Source organism: Rattus norvegicus, chromosome 20 (genome assembly GCF_036323735.1).
Source record: "Rattus norvegicus strain BN/NHsdMcwi chromosome 20, GRCr8, whole genome shotgun sequence".
Classification (NCBI taxonomy): domain Eukaryota; kingdom Metazoa; phylum Chordata; class Mammalia; order Rodentia; family Muridae; genus Rattus; species Rattus norvegicus.
This window is the reverse complement of record NC_086038.1, coordinates 50,615,999-50,629,351: the sequence shown is the minus strand read 5'-3', so window position 1 is coordinate 50,629,351 and position 13,353 is coordinate 50,615,999. Positions and strand designations below refer to the sequence as shown.

Sequence of the window (13,353 nt, the reverse complement as noted above, 5' to 3'; positions counted from 1 at the left end):
GAGAAAAAGATTTATGAATCTAAATTCCTCAAATCCTAGATCAAAAACTGGTTATCATTTTAAATTTTATTTGAAATGATTTTTTTTATTTTCCTAATAAGCAAATAATATGTGCTTATTAAAGTCCTGCTGGATTGGGGACGCTACCAAAATGATGGTTTATTTTAGTATCATATCTTACACAACCCAGGACCATCTGCTGCAACTTAACTTTTTTCAAACCTTATTTTTAAAAAAATGATGGTTCTTAAACACTTAACTTCCCTTCTAGCCCACCACCGGCCAGAGGAAATAGAAAAGAAAGGAAGGGGGTTGGGGGAAGTGAACCTGTTTAGGAAGGTTCTTTGGAGCAGATCCCATCCGTTGTCTAGAAATCAGGAGTTCAGTTCACAGGCCATCAGCGGCAGCTCGATCCACTCGCAAACACTTCATGGATACATCGGCAGTCCTGTTCGGTAGAGTCAGGATAGCAAACAGGAATCTGCAGCAGTGGCACTGCCCAGCAGAGACAGCCAGGCCTCGACTCAACACTAGTGAGTAGGAGCGACCAGGGCCAACAGGAATGCCAGGAAAAGTTCTCGGTTGTGCTCTCTCAGGGAAGATCAGTGAAGACTCGAGACCAATAAGCATTGTACAGCTACTCTAACAGCAAGCCAAGCTCGGCCTCAGCCTCCATTACTGTCCTTCAAGTCCTTTTTATACTCCCTTCAAACATCATGTATCCTCCACAGGTCTTGCCTAACACCTCAGCTGACATCACTCGGTCAATCAGCCCAAATCCACTGAAGCAGCAACAAGCCACCATGGCCACCTCCAGCAGTTTTTTGGTGCATTTCTCTCTACGGTGTCCTGACAAACGGAGCTCAACTACGCGATGTAAGATGGACCGATACATGCATGTCATTAGTGACGATTCCTTCACCACGTGTCCTTTCACATGCTGGCTTTAGCAGAACATCCTTTCACTTGTATCTGCTTCAGCAAAATGTTTCTTCACGACTCTGCCTTAGCCGTTTACCTGTGTCTACTCCAGGAAAACACTCCTTCACTTGTTTCCCCCAGCAAAATGCCTCCACACAACTCACTTTCCAAAGAACTGGTAAGTTTTCACTTCAGTCTGCTCTGGGGGTAGCACTACCAATAGCAGGATGGATCCTACTACAACAATCATTGATCAGGAAGATGTGCCAGAGCTGCCTACATGCCAACATGACCGAAGCATTTCTCCAGTGACGCTCTCTCCAGATGACTTAGCTGGGTCAAGTTCACAAAGATCTAACCAGCACAGGATAAGGACAGAGAGATGGAACATTGGAAATGTGGCAGAAAAAGACAGGAAACAGCACCAGCAGCATCAAAGGGCTTAAAATAGCATACAATAACAGTGAGATTGGTCAATGACCAGAATTATCAGGAATAGGCAAACACATATACCTAATACGCCATCTCTAGGTTTTCACATTTTGGAAATACTAGTATTGCGTGGGTTAAACACACTGACTTAGGAAGCTTTTCACACAGTTGTGATTATGAGATCTAAAGTCACCTGAGAAGCCTCTGGCCAACGCCAGTCCCCGATTGTAATCCTGGCCAACCCGAGTAGAGGCAGTGAGCTGAGCGGCACAGCAGCACCCGTTGCTCTGCTTCCTGCCTATGAATGTGATGTCATCAGCTTCTCCCGGCTCCCAGCACCCTCATTTTCACACCATGATAAACTGAACACCCCAGCTGTGAATAAAATAGGCCCTTTCTCCCTTAAATTGTTTTTGTCAGAGTACAAGGGCAACAAGAAAACATAAAATAGACTGTCATTATATCCAAATAATGATAAATCTCCAAAAGGAAAAACTATCAGAAAAATTCAGTAAATTATTAAATATAATCATCATTTGCAAATTCAATAAAATTATGAGACTAATTTTGAGGAGAAAATCCTTAAAAGACTAAAAACAGTTATAAAAATACACACATCATATTTGAATTTTTCTCAAGATAAACACTGGGAAGAAAACCAATCTAAACTGAGTACCCTGCAAACTCCCAGGCCTGCCTGGGCATGCGTGCTTATAGAGACGAGCTCACCCGTTCCTAGCGGCCAGATGAAGGGGCGTACAGCCTGAAATGTCTTGGTAGTTGGGGTTTGCTCCTTTCTTTAACAGAAGAACCAAGCACTCCACAGATCCACAGCTAAAACAATATAAAAGACAATCAGGTACATTCAAAGAGCCCGTCAAACACTGTCTTTTAAGGTCCCAATTTACCTACCATTTAACTCATAACAGAAATGAATTACCCTCCACCTTCTAAATATTACATTCTATTATGAACGCAAGTTCAAATAAAGTAAAATGAACAATTCGTTTCTGAAAGAAATGAAACAATATTCTTGACTTTCTGGCTTTCCCGGAGCTAGTTAATCATGAACAATTAGTTGCAACATTGCCACCTAATCCTGAAAGGAAAACTGGTATCAATCAGTCAGTGTCAGATGTGGGTAAGAAGATACTCTCTCCTAGCTAAGTAGTATAATCCACTGAGTGCACATGCATCCACCATGCCGCTTTATCCATTATAGTAGTAAGGTAAAAGAAATGCTGGTGAATACACTCTCTACACATATCCCACACTCTCACATATCCCACACTCTCACATATCCCACACTCTACACATATCCCATGCTCTACACATATCCCACGCTCTACATATATCCCACGCTCTACACATATCCCACACTCTATACATATTCCACACTCTACACATATCCCACACTCTATACATATTCCACACTCTACACATATCCCACACTCTATACATATCCCACACTCACATATCCCACACTCTATACATATCCCATACTCTACACATATCCCACACTCTATACATATCTCACATTCTACACATACCCCATACTCTCACATATCCCACTCTACACATATCCCATACTCTCACATATCCCACACTCCCACATATCCCACACTCTACACATATCCCACACTCTACAGATATCCCACACTCTCACATATCCCACACTCTACACATATCCTACATTCTACACATATTCCACACTCTCTATAGATATCCCACACTCTACAGATATCCCACTCTCACATATCCCACACTCTCACATATCCCACACTCTACACATATCCCACACTCTACACATATCCCACACTCTACAGATATCCCACTCTCACATATCCCACTCTACATATCCCACACTCTCACATATCCCACACTCTCACATATCCCACACTCTACACATATCCCACACTCTACACATATCCCACACTCTCACATATCCCACTCTCACATATCCCACACTCTACACATATCCCACACTCTCACATATCCCACACTCTACACATATCCCACACTCTACACATATCCCACACTCTACACATATCCCACACTCTCACATATCCCACACTCTACACATATCCCACACTCTCACATATCCCACACTCTACAGATATCCCACACTCTACACATATCCAGACAATCCCTACACCCCACCTAAAGCAAGCTACAAGCTCATTAACATGAGACACGAATTCCATACCAAGGCCAACAATGCCTGAAGAGCATGGCACATCAAGGGCTAAAGAGGACACAGCCCCCTCAGCTGCCAACTCTCATTGTTCTCCATAGCTGCTGTAAGGCAACTGATCCAAAGCTTCCACCCTTACTCTAGACCAGTTTAATGTCAAACATTTCAGGCTTACTTTGCTGCAATGTGAAGCAAGCTTCTCTTCACACGTCCAAATGCATAATTGACATCAAATTTTGAATTTGATAGGAGTTCAGAAACAGACCTATACCCCCCAAAAAATAAAAAGAACTGATGATACATAAATAATGAAAACATTTTTAAACAGTAAATCAAGGCAAGAGCTCTTTAACAATAGTTATTGATCCCAATGGCTCTCTATCTGAAGACCAAGCACCAATACAACATTGTCCGAAAGCTAACAGAGGAAAGACAGCATGGTGGCACAGATGTAAGAAGCCAGCGCCTCCTCACCTGTGCTGATCCTCACCTGTGCTGATCCGCCATCACCATTGGCATTAATGTGTAAACAGCAGTCTCGTTATCTGGGTGAAAAAACAAACAAGAAGAGGATTCAAGTATCTCCTGCTTTTACAACAGATGGTGTAAACAGCTAGTTTCTCCAGCTGCAAAGAAGTCCCCCACGGCAGAACATCAAACACACTGCAAATGACAGCAGAGTTTCTCAGCTCCTTGGCTGTTTATGCCCCCTACACTGCCACAGAAAAGCTTAGCTTGTGGTATAAGACAAAACTGGAGAACTAGTATCTCCTCTAACTTTAACATGTGACATTTTATTTCCAAAAAGATGGGGTTTTTAGACATATTTTATTGTGTAAGCATAATTAGAGAAATTTTTAAGAAACTTAGGAAATTTTAACATGCCAATTTTAAATATCAGGGCATTAAAAGATATGTATAATAATTCTAAATAATAATTCTGAAATAATTCTAAAACCTTAACTATATGCCAGGCTTGGTGGCTCTACCAAAATCACAGAACTCCAGAGGGGAGGCAAAAGGCCTGCTACACACTGTTCCAGGCCAGCCTGTGCAACACCTTTTCTCCTCCCTACACCCACAACCACCCCCCAAATGAAGAGACGGGAGTAGACAGTAGAAGAACAAATACGATATGAAAACAAAAGGAGGAACACTAGGGAAGGATAGGCTTAGCGGGTATAAACAACAGGGAGATAGGGGGAGGAGGGGGGCAAAACAAGTATGTGTGAAAATGGAAAAAAAAAACCTAAATGAATGGCAAGACGTCTCAGGGTAAAGACTACCTGAAGCTCTAGGGAAGAACCAGCGCCTGGATCCATGTCAGGTAACTCACAGTGACACTAGTTCCAAGTGATCTGACCTCCTCTTCCGACCCTCACGGACACTCAAACAGGTATACAATCACACCCACACAGGCACAGACAGACAGACAGGTGAATATCTTTACTAAGAAAGAGACCTTAACTATATACTTACTGCCTTACATTCTTAAGACTTACATTCATACATTTCTAGATAAAAGGACAAACACTGTGGCTCAAAAACTATCAACCTCTACCAGGCTGGAAAGGTGTCTCTGTGTGTGAAAGCAGCTGACACACAGGCATGAGGATCTGAGCTCTGAACCCGACACCCATATAAAAGTGCACCCCAAACCTCAGCCCTGCCAGACATACAGACAGTTGCTGAGGCTTAAAGTCTACCCATCCAGCCTAGGCAATGGACAGACACACACACACACACACACACACACACACACACACACACACACAGCATCTGAGGTGCCACATTGCATTTATATTGCTTTTCAGCCAGTGTTTTGAACTTTTTCTCTTGCATTACTAACGGTATCATATTATTTTAGAGATTTTACTTAGCCTTTAAAATACTGAGGCTTATACCAAAGTCTCTCCCAAAAGTTACAATGGAAAAAGAATAAATTTACAGTAAATACCCCAGTACCTAGCACTTCAATGGACTGATAATAAATGATGTCATTAGAATAACTCCTACAATCCACAGAGAAGGCATTCTCCCCCAGTCCGATTATCAGAAGACACCTGACAAAGCCAGGCAGTGCTGCAAAACTCATGAGCAGTCCTCCTTACAGAGGTCAGGAGCTGCACTAGGAAATGATGGGGCACGGGGAGACTTGAGAGCCAACCAGACGTGGTGGAGGGTCCTGGAGTACATGCTCAAGCGGACAGCAGTGGAAGGCTGACCTCTAATCCAGGCTACAGTGGAGCTCACAGTGGCACTGTGCAGGTCGTGGCTTAGATTTGACGACTGCGCTACGGCTGGGTCTCTACAACTAAACAGCTAACACGACTTAACTAAACAACTAACACGACTTAACTAAACAGCTAACACGACTTGTTTACAAACACAGTTTTCTCACTGTGAGAGAAACAAACACAACATTAGCCACTTTCCAGTAAACCACTACTAGTAACAATAGTCACATGGTTGTGCAACAGAGTTCACACTTTCTAGAAGTTTTTAGAGATATTAAGTCTTTCAGCTTGTTTTTTGTTTTGTTTTGTTTGTTTGTTTGTTTGTTTGTAAAAGGGTTTCTCTGTCTAACAGCTCTGGCTCTCCTGGAACTCTGTGTAGACCAGGCTGGCTATGAATTCAGAGATCTGCCTGTGTCTACCTCCCAGTGCTGGGACTAAAGGCGTGCACCACGGCAGCAGACATAAGACATTAATTGAGAGATGGATCAGATAAACACAATATGCTGACCATGAGTACTGAGTGCAGCAAAGCAGCCTGAACAGCCGAGATGCTTGCCATGGTGAACTGCTTCCATAGCACGAGAAGCCCTGTGACCCTGGCTTTGATCCCAGCTCTAACACACACTTTTGAAAGGAGAAAAATAAGCACGCGCTGGTCAAGAACAATTTAAAAAAAGAGAGAGTGCTAACTGTATTGATGCTGATAATGGCATAATCATTATGTTTAAAGGTATGCATTAAGAAATAGAGGACTGAGTCACATATAGGGAATAGAGAAATTTATTACCATTTCATAATTTTACTATTTGTTGAGTATAAACATGAAAACCAATTGTTAATCAACATTCCCAACTTCAGTACATGGATATAATTCAACTACAAAAATAATAATTTAATAAACAAAACATACTATATCTTTCTTTTGGGGGATGTGGGTGAGATTGGATCGCAACAGGTTGGCCTTGAATTCTTTCTGTGTAACCAAAACTAGCCTCCTGCCTCCACCAAAGGCATCACCTTAAACACCACATATAAGAGATCTTTTATATCACATCTGCCTTATAAAATAGACACCATGATCCCTATGTCGCCCTAAAAGGCCAGCTGTGTAATGTTGGCACTTAAGTGACTGATTCCAGAGCCGCAACCATACATTACATAACAGCCAGTGTCCTCTCTGCACAATTCCAAAAGGTCTACAATACAATTATCTTAATATATGCACTATAATTATTTTATCCACTTCTTTAAAATGCTGATGGCAGCCCAGCAAACTGTTGTCACCACCTACCACCGGTCATCATGAGGGCTGAAAATACTGCCCAAGTTTCTGCTGATGTCCTGGCACTCTCTCACATTACCACTTGGAGCTTCTAACCCATGACAATCCCAGTCACGTAACCTCCTAACAAACTGTCAGAAACAGGTAATACCTGTACCTGTGAGCCTGAATGATTTAATCATGACAGTACAAGCCTAGCTCGACAGACCGCTCACACCTACAATCTCCACATTTGCCGTGAGTTTGAGACCAACCCCTGAGTACCAGGCTGCCCAAGGCCACACGATGGCTGCCCCAAGAAAACAAAACAAATTAAAGCACACAGCTTAAGTGAGCATCGAAAGTTTGCATTAATTATATTTATAAAGCTTATAGTGACACGGACCTTATGTTTTTAAGTTACAATGAAGATACAGATCATAGCCAGGCCTGGCATCTATCTCACACCTTTACTCCTATCCAGCACTAAGGAGGCAGAAGCAGGCAGATGGCTGTTGAGTTCCAGGCCAGCCTTGTCTACATTTGGTGACCCTATGTCTCTCAAAACAAGATAGATATGGATACACAGAAGGATGGATGGACAGACAGATGATAGATCACAAACATTAAATGTAAGGATAATAAAATAACAACTGTAATGTTAAAGTAAGACTATCAAAGGGCTGCTCCTTCAGGGTATGCAGGTTCAATTCCTAGCACCCACATGATGGGTCACACTATCTCTCACTCCAGACCCAAGGGACCTGACACCCTCTTCTGCCCTCCACCATCAGGAAAGTGTAGAACACACATACATTTAGGCAAAAACACCAATGTGCATAAAGCAACTTTTAATTAAACATTTTTAAGAGACTAAGAATAGTCTCAGATGCTTCCTTCTCCACATCCATAGGATACCTTGAAAAGCAGGAACAGAGCGCCTTCTAAGGGGTGAGAAAATCAGATAGGTCGGCCACGTTTATTACCATGGTTTTAGGACTTAATTAACAGAAAACTGACCCGAGTGCTCCATTCACTAGACCTTTATGTCCTCTTCAAACTTAGGATATCTTTCTCTTAGGCAGTCTTGAATGGAAGTCGTCTATCAGAATCCTCCGCTCTCATTCCTTCCTTGTATTTGTCCTTCTCTTTTACTACCTGACAGGATTTGCCTTTATGTGCACGGAGTTTTCCCCAGCATTTGTCCAGCAGAACCTGGTGATTCCACCTTGCTGGGGTGAGTGACCACAGGCAGCTGAGCCATTAGCCTTTCCTCACAGCACCACGTAGATGACATCTTCCTTCTGTAGACCTAGATTACTTCTACCAATCTGCTGGCCTCTGTAACGTCCTCAGACAAACTGACCTTCGCCATCCTTTCAAATGGGCACAGACAGGACACCAGACTTCTGTCTCAGCTCTCTGAAAAGTATCTTCCTCCACGTGTGAAAAGGACACTGAGATGCCTTTTACTGTTCCTGCTTTGGTCAGAAGTCAGGATGAACTTCTATTCGACTGCAATTGCCGCTCCAGCAGTGACTACCAAAGGGGAAAGATGTGCTGTTCTTGTTGTGGTTGCTGCTGCTGCTGCTGCTGCTGTTGTTGTTGTTGTTTTAAAAGCTGGCAATTATTCTGACCGTGATTCAAATATATACGCTAAAATGCACTCAAATTCTATCCTATTAAACAAACTACCCTCAATGTAAATCTAAGTTTAGCTTTCTCCACATAGTGCACAACACAAGTGAGCCTTCCAAAGCTCAGAGAAGCCGTATCTCCAACATGAGTTCTTTGCCTTCCCTCCTCTTCCTTCACACTTTGTCCTCCCTGCATGGGATGACTCAACCACAGACTCCCCATCACTCGGTAGTGATACAAGGGCATCTCTCAGTACCCCAGTCGGTATATCAAGTACCTACGCGTTCGTGCTGGACAGCCAAGTTAATTTTAGGGTGAAAGCTGATTACAAACATACTGTAACAATTTATTCTGATTATAATTAGATGTTTATTGACTGCTAAATTATAACGAAGCAAAAAAAATTGATTTCTTCATTTTAGAAAGATCTTATCGCTTCTGTTCAATCTTTTTTATCATTATCAGTGTGTTCCAAAGACCGCTCATGGAGGCCAGAGGACTACTTTGTGGAGACAGTTCTCTCCTTCTGTCTCTACCTGAGGTCTAGGGATCAAAGCCAGGTAGCCAGGTCTAGGGAGGGGGCAAGTCCCTTCACACAGTGGCCCATCTCACCAGCCCCTGTTCAGCCATAAAATGCAAACACAATAATTTGTATTTTTAGAATTGACTGAACATGATTCAAAAAGATTCATCAAAACAAAGATAAATTCAAAGAACAAAATGAACAAATCCACTGTAGTCAAATGAAGATTTGTAATCAACGAGATGTAGGCATATGCCATTTTTGCCTAGCAACAAGAGAAAACACTTTATTTATGATTGTAATATTCAAGTCTGCAAGCACTCAGACTGCTGACCAGAACTTCCCAAAGAACAGGTTAAGAAACTAGTAATTAAAGTCTTTTCGGTGTTGGTTATATAATTAAATCCTGCTCATCTTCCAGGAACAAACGCAAAGGAAGCAGAAGACTAAGTCTTAAGGACAAAGCTGCTCCTCAGAAGATCAGTAAAAAAAATTAAAATTTAAAAAAGCAAGTTTCATTCATCCTACCGAGCTCTGCCAAATTATTAGATATATTTATGGATACACATCCGTGATGTTTTCTAAACACAAAACAAGACACTGTAGGAAATATGTTAGGTAAAAATGCTAACACTGTTGACTATTGAGAATGGAATGACAGATTTTTCTTTATTTTTATTATCAAATTTTTCTACAATTAAAATATAAGAATATTTAAAGCCAGGAAATATTATCAAAGCCGTTTATACCATATTTATGCAAAATGCCGGATACACGTTAGCAATACAATTAGCAGTGTCCAACCTACACACACAGCCTTCATCAGCTGTTATCAACAGATAGCATGACATCAGAAAATACATGAGAGCAGTCCCTAGTGAAAGATTCACAGAAGGAAAGAGGGAAAAGTTGAAGCTGATGTTTACTTCCTGAAACCAGGATTGTTCTAAATTAACTTTATCTAAGTATGTTGCTTCATTCTAGCAACGTAACAAAAAATATTTTTGAGAAAACAGTTGCCACATTTTCTCTACTCAGAATCATAAAGAATAAAACTTTTCCAAAAAAAAAAAAAAAAAAAGTATCCCCAAACTCACGAACTGCACTTTTCTTTTCATCCCTCTGCTTGGCTAACTAAAACGAAGTGTGGGGTCGGGTGGGGAGTGGAATAGAGCGAACTAAGCAGGGCAAGGTAGCCTAATGCCTAGAATCCAAATTCTTGGAAGGCTGAGGCAGGAGGCTCTCAAGTTTGCAGCCAACCCGGGTTTTGCTACCATGTCTCACTGCCACTAAAATTAGTCTGACTTCACAAGGCACCAAACAACGCCCCCACCCCCGCCCCATCTCCTCCATTTGGAGTTTTCCAAAGCAAAAGTTCAGAACACAGCTTTTATTCCTGTGTGAAGTCACCCCCCAGTTCTCACCCAGCCCACTCAACACAAGTCTGCAGGACGACATAAAAGCAGGCAAGGCTCTGGAAGAAATGCTCGCTACACCAACAGAGCTTCACAAATACCTGTCTGGTGGCTGACAACCTTTGTCTATGGCCAAAACTGAGCGGCGCCCCGTATTTAAAATAAATACTACCCCACTCTGCAGCTTAAGCAAACCCTGCGCGTCCCCAGCCCGCGCCCGTGCGAAGAGCCACCGCACCCTTTCCCCGTGCGGGGCCAGACCCCGCAGGCATTTCCGCTCGGACCGAACCCCAAAGGGCAGCCGGTCCCCGCCCGCGCTCGCCGCGCCCCCGCGCCTCCTGCCGATCCCCCAAGCCTGCCAGCCTCTGAAAAGTGCAGCGCGCGTTCTCCGGGCGCCTCACCCTCGGGCAGCTCCACGGTGCGCGCGCGGCGCAGCGAGCGCGTCAGACGGTTGAGCTGCTCCATCGCTCTCTCCATCCTCGGCGCGGCCTCCGCGAAGCCCCCGCCGTGCCCGCGGCCTCCGCGACCGGCGCCCTACATCCCGGCACAGGCCGAGTCCGCCGGCGAAGGAGCGAGCTCGCCGCGGCCGGCGCTCGGGAACGCTAGGATGCTAAGCCATCCGCGGCACCGACGGCTGCCAGCCAGACCGCGCCGGGGTGGGCACCAGCCGCCGCCTCCGCTCGCTCGCGCCTTTCCTGCCGCGGCCCCGCTTCCCTCCTGGGCTCGCGAAGCCTTCTGGGAACTGTAGTTCCGAGCTGGCTGGGCCGCACTCCCCGACTGAGCCCCGCCTCTATGGCCTCGGAGCTGTGATCTGTGGGTAAGGCTGAGGAATTTGTGGAAATACTTTCTGGGCTTTCACACGCTGTCTGGTTCTTCCCTCCAAGTTGCACAAGAGCATCCTCCCTCGACTCTAATACACCCCAGTAAAACAGATTAGAGAATTTCAGTTATTCCTAAATTCATCAGCACCAAGCTAAAATAGAGGCACTTATTATAAACAAATCCCTTAACTAACCTGCTTACATATGTAGAATTTGAAAAGTAATTAAACTCAAGTTCAAAAGCAAAATACGTATTTTTTTCTTTATCGCGGCTTAACAATGCCTCAAATTTTTTTTGTTTGTTTGTTTGTTTTGTTTGTTTCTCTTGCTGAGTACATTTCTAAGAACGGACACAACTCTACCTTATGCCCTGTTATATTATCCCACTTACCACAGAACATGATATCAACTCCAAACTTTGAGGAAGATTTAAGTGACAAAAAAGGGAAAAAAAATTTTATCTGGTAAAATAAGATCTCAATTCCCATGAGGAGCCCCAATGGGCAATACAAAGACTGACTTCATGAATATACCAAGTCATAGAAAAACAGAAGTGTCCAAGTTGAGCACGGCAATTCATACAGGTAATCCCAGCACTAAGAAGCAGAGGCAGGTGGGTCCTGACTTTGAGGTTAGCCAGTGCACATGATGGAGCCCTGTTTTGAGATGGCAGAGGTATGTGCTTTGAGCCTGCTACATGTAGCCCAGACTAGCTTTGATTTTGTTATGTAGCTAAAAGTGCTACATTCTTTGCCTCTCCCTCCCAAGTGCTAGGATCTGTATTGCAGCTCTGAAGAGAAAGGCTTCCCCTACAGAAATGTTGCAGCTCTGCTCCCAGCTACAGAAGGAGAGGCACGTTTTTCCCAGTACAAGTATAACACTGTTGGGGGGTGGGGGGAGGATGCTCCAGTGAAAGTGTTACAAAGTCACACCACACACAGAACCTCACACTAGAGGTTTGTTGGGAGGGCAAAACCCTAGAGAGTGGCTGCCTCTGCTCTGATGAGGAGCAGTGGGAACTGAGCAGAAGACAGGGCTTACATAGGATTTATCTTATATAGGATTATGGGGGTGAGGGTGGAGCTTTCCAATCTGATCTTGGGTGAGCTTAGGGATTAGTGGGTTTTCCTGATCAGGGACTGGTAGGTTTTCTTGTGCAGGGATTGGTGGGTTTTCCTGCTCAGGTGGGTTTTCTTGCTCAGGGATTGGTGGGTTTTCCTGTTCAGGCACTGGTAGGTTTTCTTGCTCAGGGATTGGTGGGTTTTCTTGCTCAGGGTTTAGTGTGTTTTCTTGCTCAGGAATTGGTGGGTTTTCTTGCTCTTGAGTTGATGGGTTTTCTTGCTCTTGAGTTGGTGGGTTTTCTTGCTCTTGAGTTGGTGGGTTTTCCTGCTCAGGGATTGGTGGGTTTTCTTGCTCAGGGATTGGTGGGTTTTCTTGCTGTTGAGTTGGTGGGTTTTCTTCACCTTTTTATCCTACACTCACCACCAGGCCTGGTAGACAAAACCTCAATTAAAACAAAAATGGTTTAATAAGATTTAAGCCGGAGCTAGAACAATGGCTCTGCGGCCGAACGCACTGGCTGCCCCTCCAGAGAACCTGATTTGCTTTCCACATGGCAACATACAGCCATCTGTAATGTTGTTCCAGGAGATCTGATGCTCTCTATTCTGGCCTCCAGGCACTGCATAGACAGAAATGCAGGTAAATACATAAAAACTTTAAAAAATAAAAAGATTCAAGGACTGAAAAGGTGGGTCAGAGGTTTAAAGAATGTTCTGCTCTTGCAATGTTTGGTTCCCAGCACCAACACCTGGCACCCCAAAACCTCATGTAGTCCAGCTCTAGAAAATAAGACACACTTGGGTGTCCATACCCCCACTGAGAATACAGAATCAAGACTAAAATATCCTT

At 43.7% G+C, this 13,353-nt stretch overlaps 1 protein-coding gene across 17 annotated transcripts in view; it reads right to left on the bottom strand.

Moving 5' to 3' along the window:
• Hace1 (HECT domain and ankyrin repeat containing, E3 ubiquitin protein ligase 1) overlaps nucleotides 1-11,348 on the bottom strand; it is a 115,457-nt gene extending 104,109 nt beyond the window's left edge. For 7 of the 17 annotated variants that reach the window (XM_006256595.5, XM_006256597.5, XM_039098889.2 and 4 more), the window contains exons 1-4: nucleotides 11,023-11,348; nucleotides 4,038-4,092; nucleotides 3,723-3,812; nucleotides 2,083-2,187 (exon numbers count right to left, since the gene is read on the bottom strand). In XM_006256595.5, coding sequence (XP_006256657.1) covers nucleotides 2,083-2,187; nucleotides 3,723-3,812; nucleotides 4,038-4,092; nucleotides 11,023-11,098 — 326 coding nt within the window. In that variant the 5' untranslated portion in view covers nucleotides 11,099-11,348. Of the gene's footprint in view, nucleotides 1-2,082; nucleotides 2,188-3,722; nucleotides 3,813-4,021; nucleotides 4,093-11,022 lie in introns of those variants that run through there. The other 10 variants (XM_039098891.2, XM_039098895.2, XM_039098890.2 and 7 more) reach the window with 7 other exon arrangements.
• Nucleotides 11,349-13,353: the final 2,005 nt, after the last annotated feature.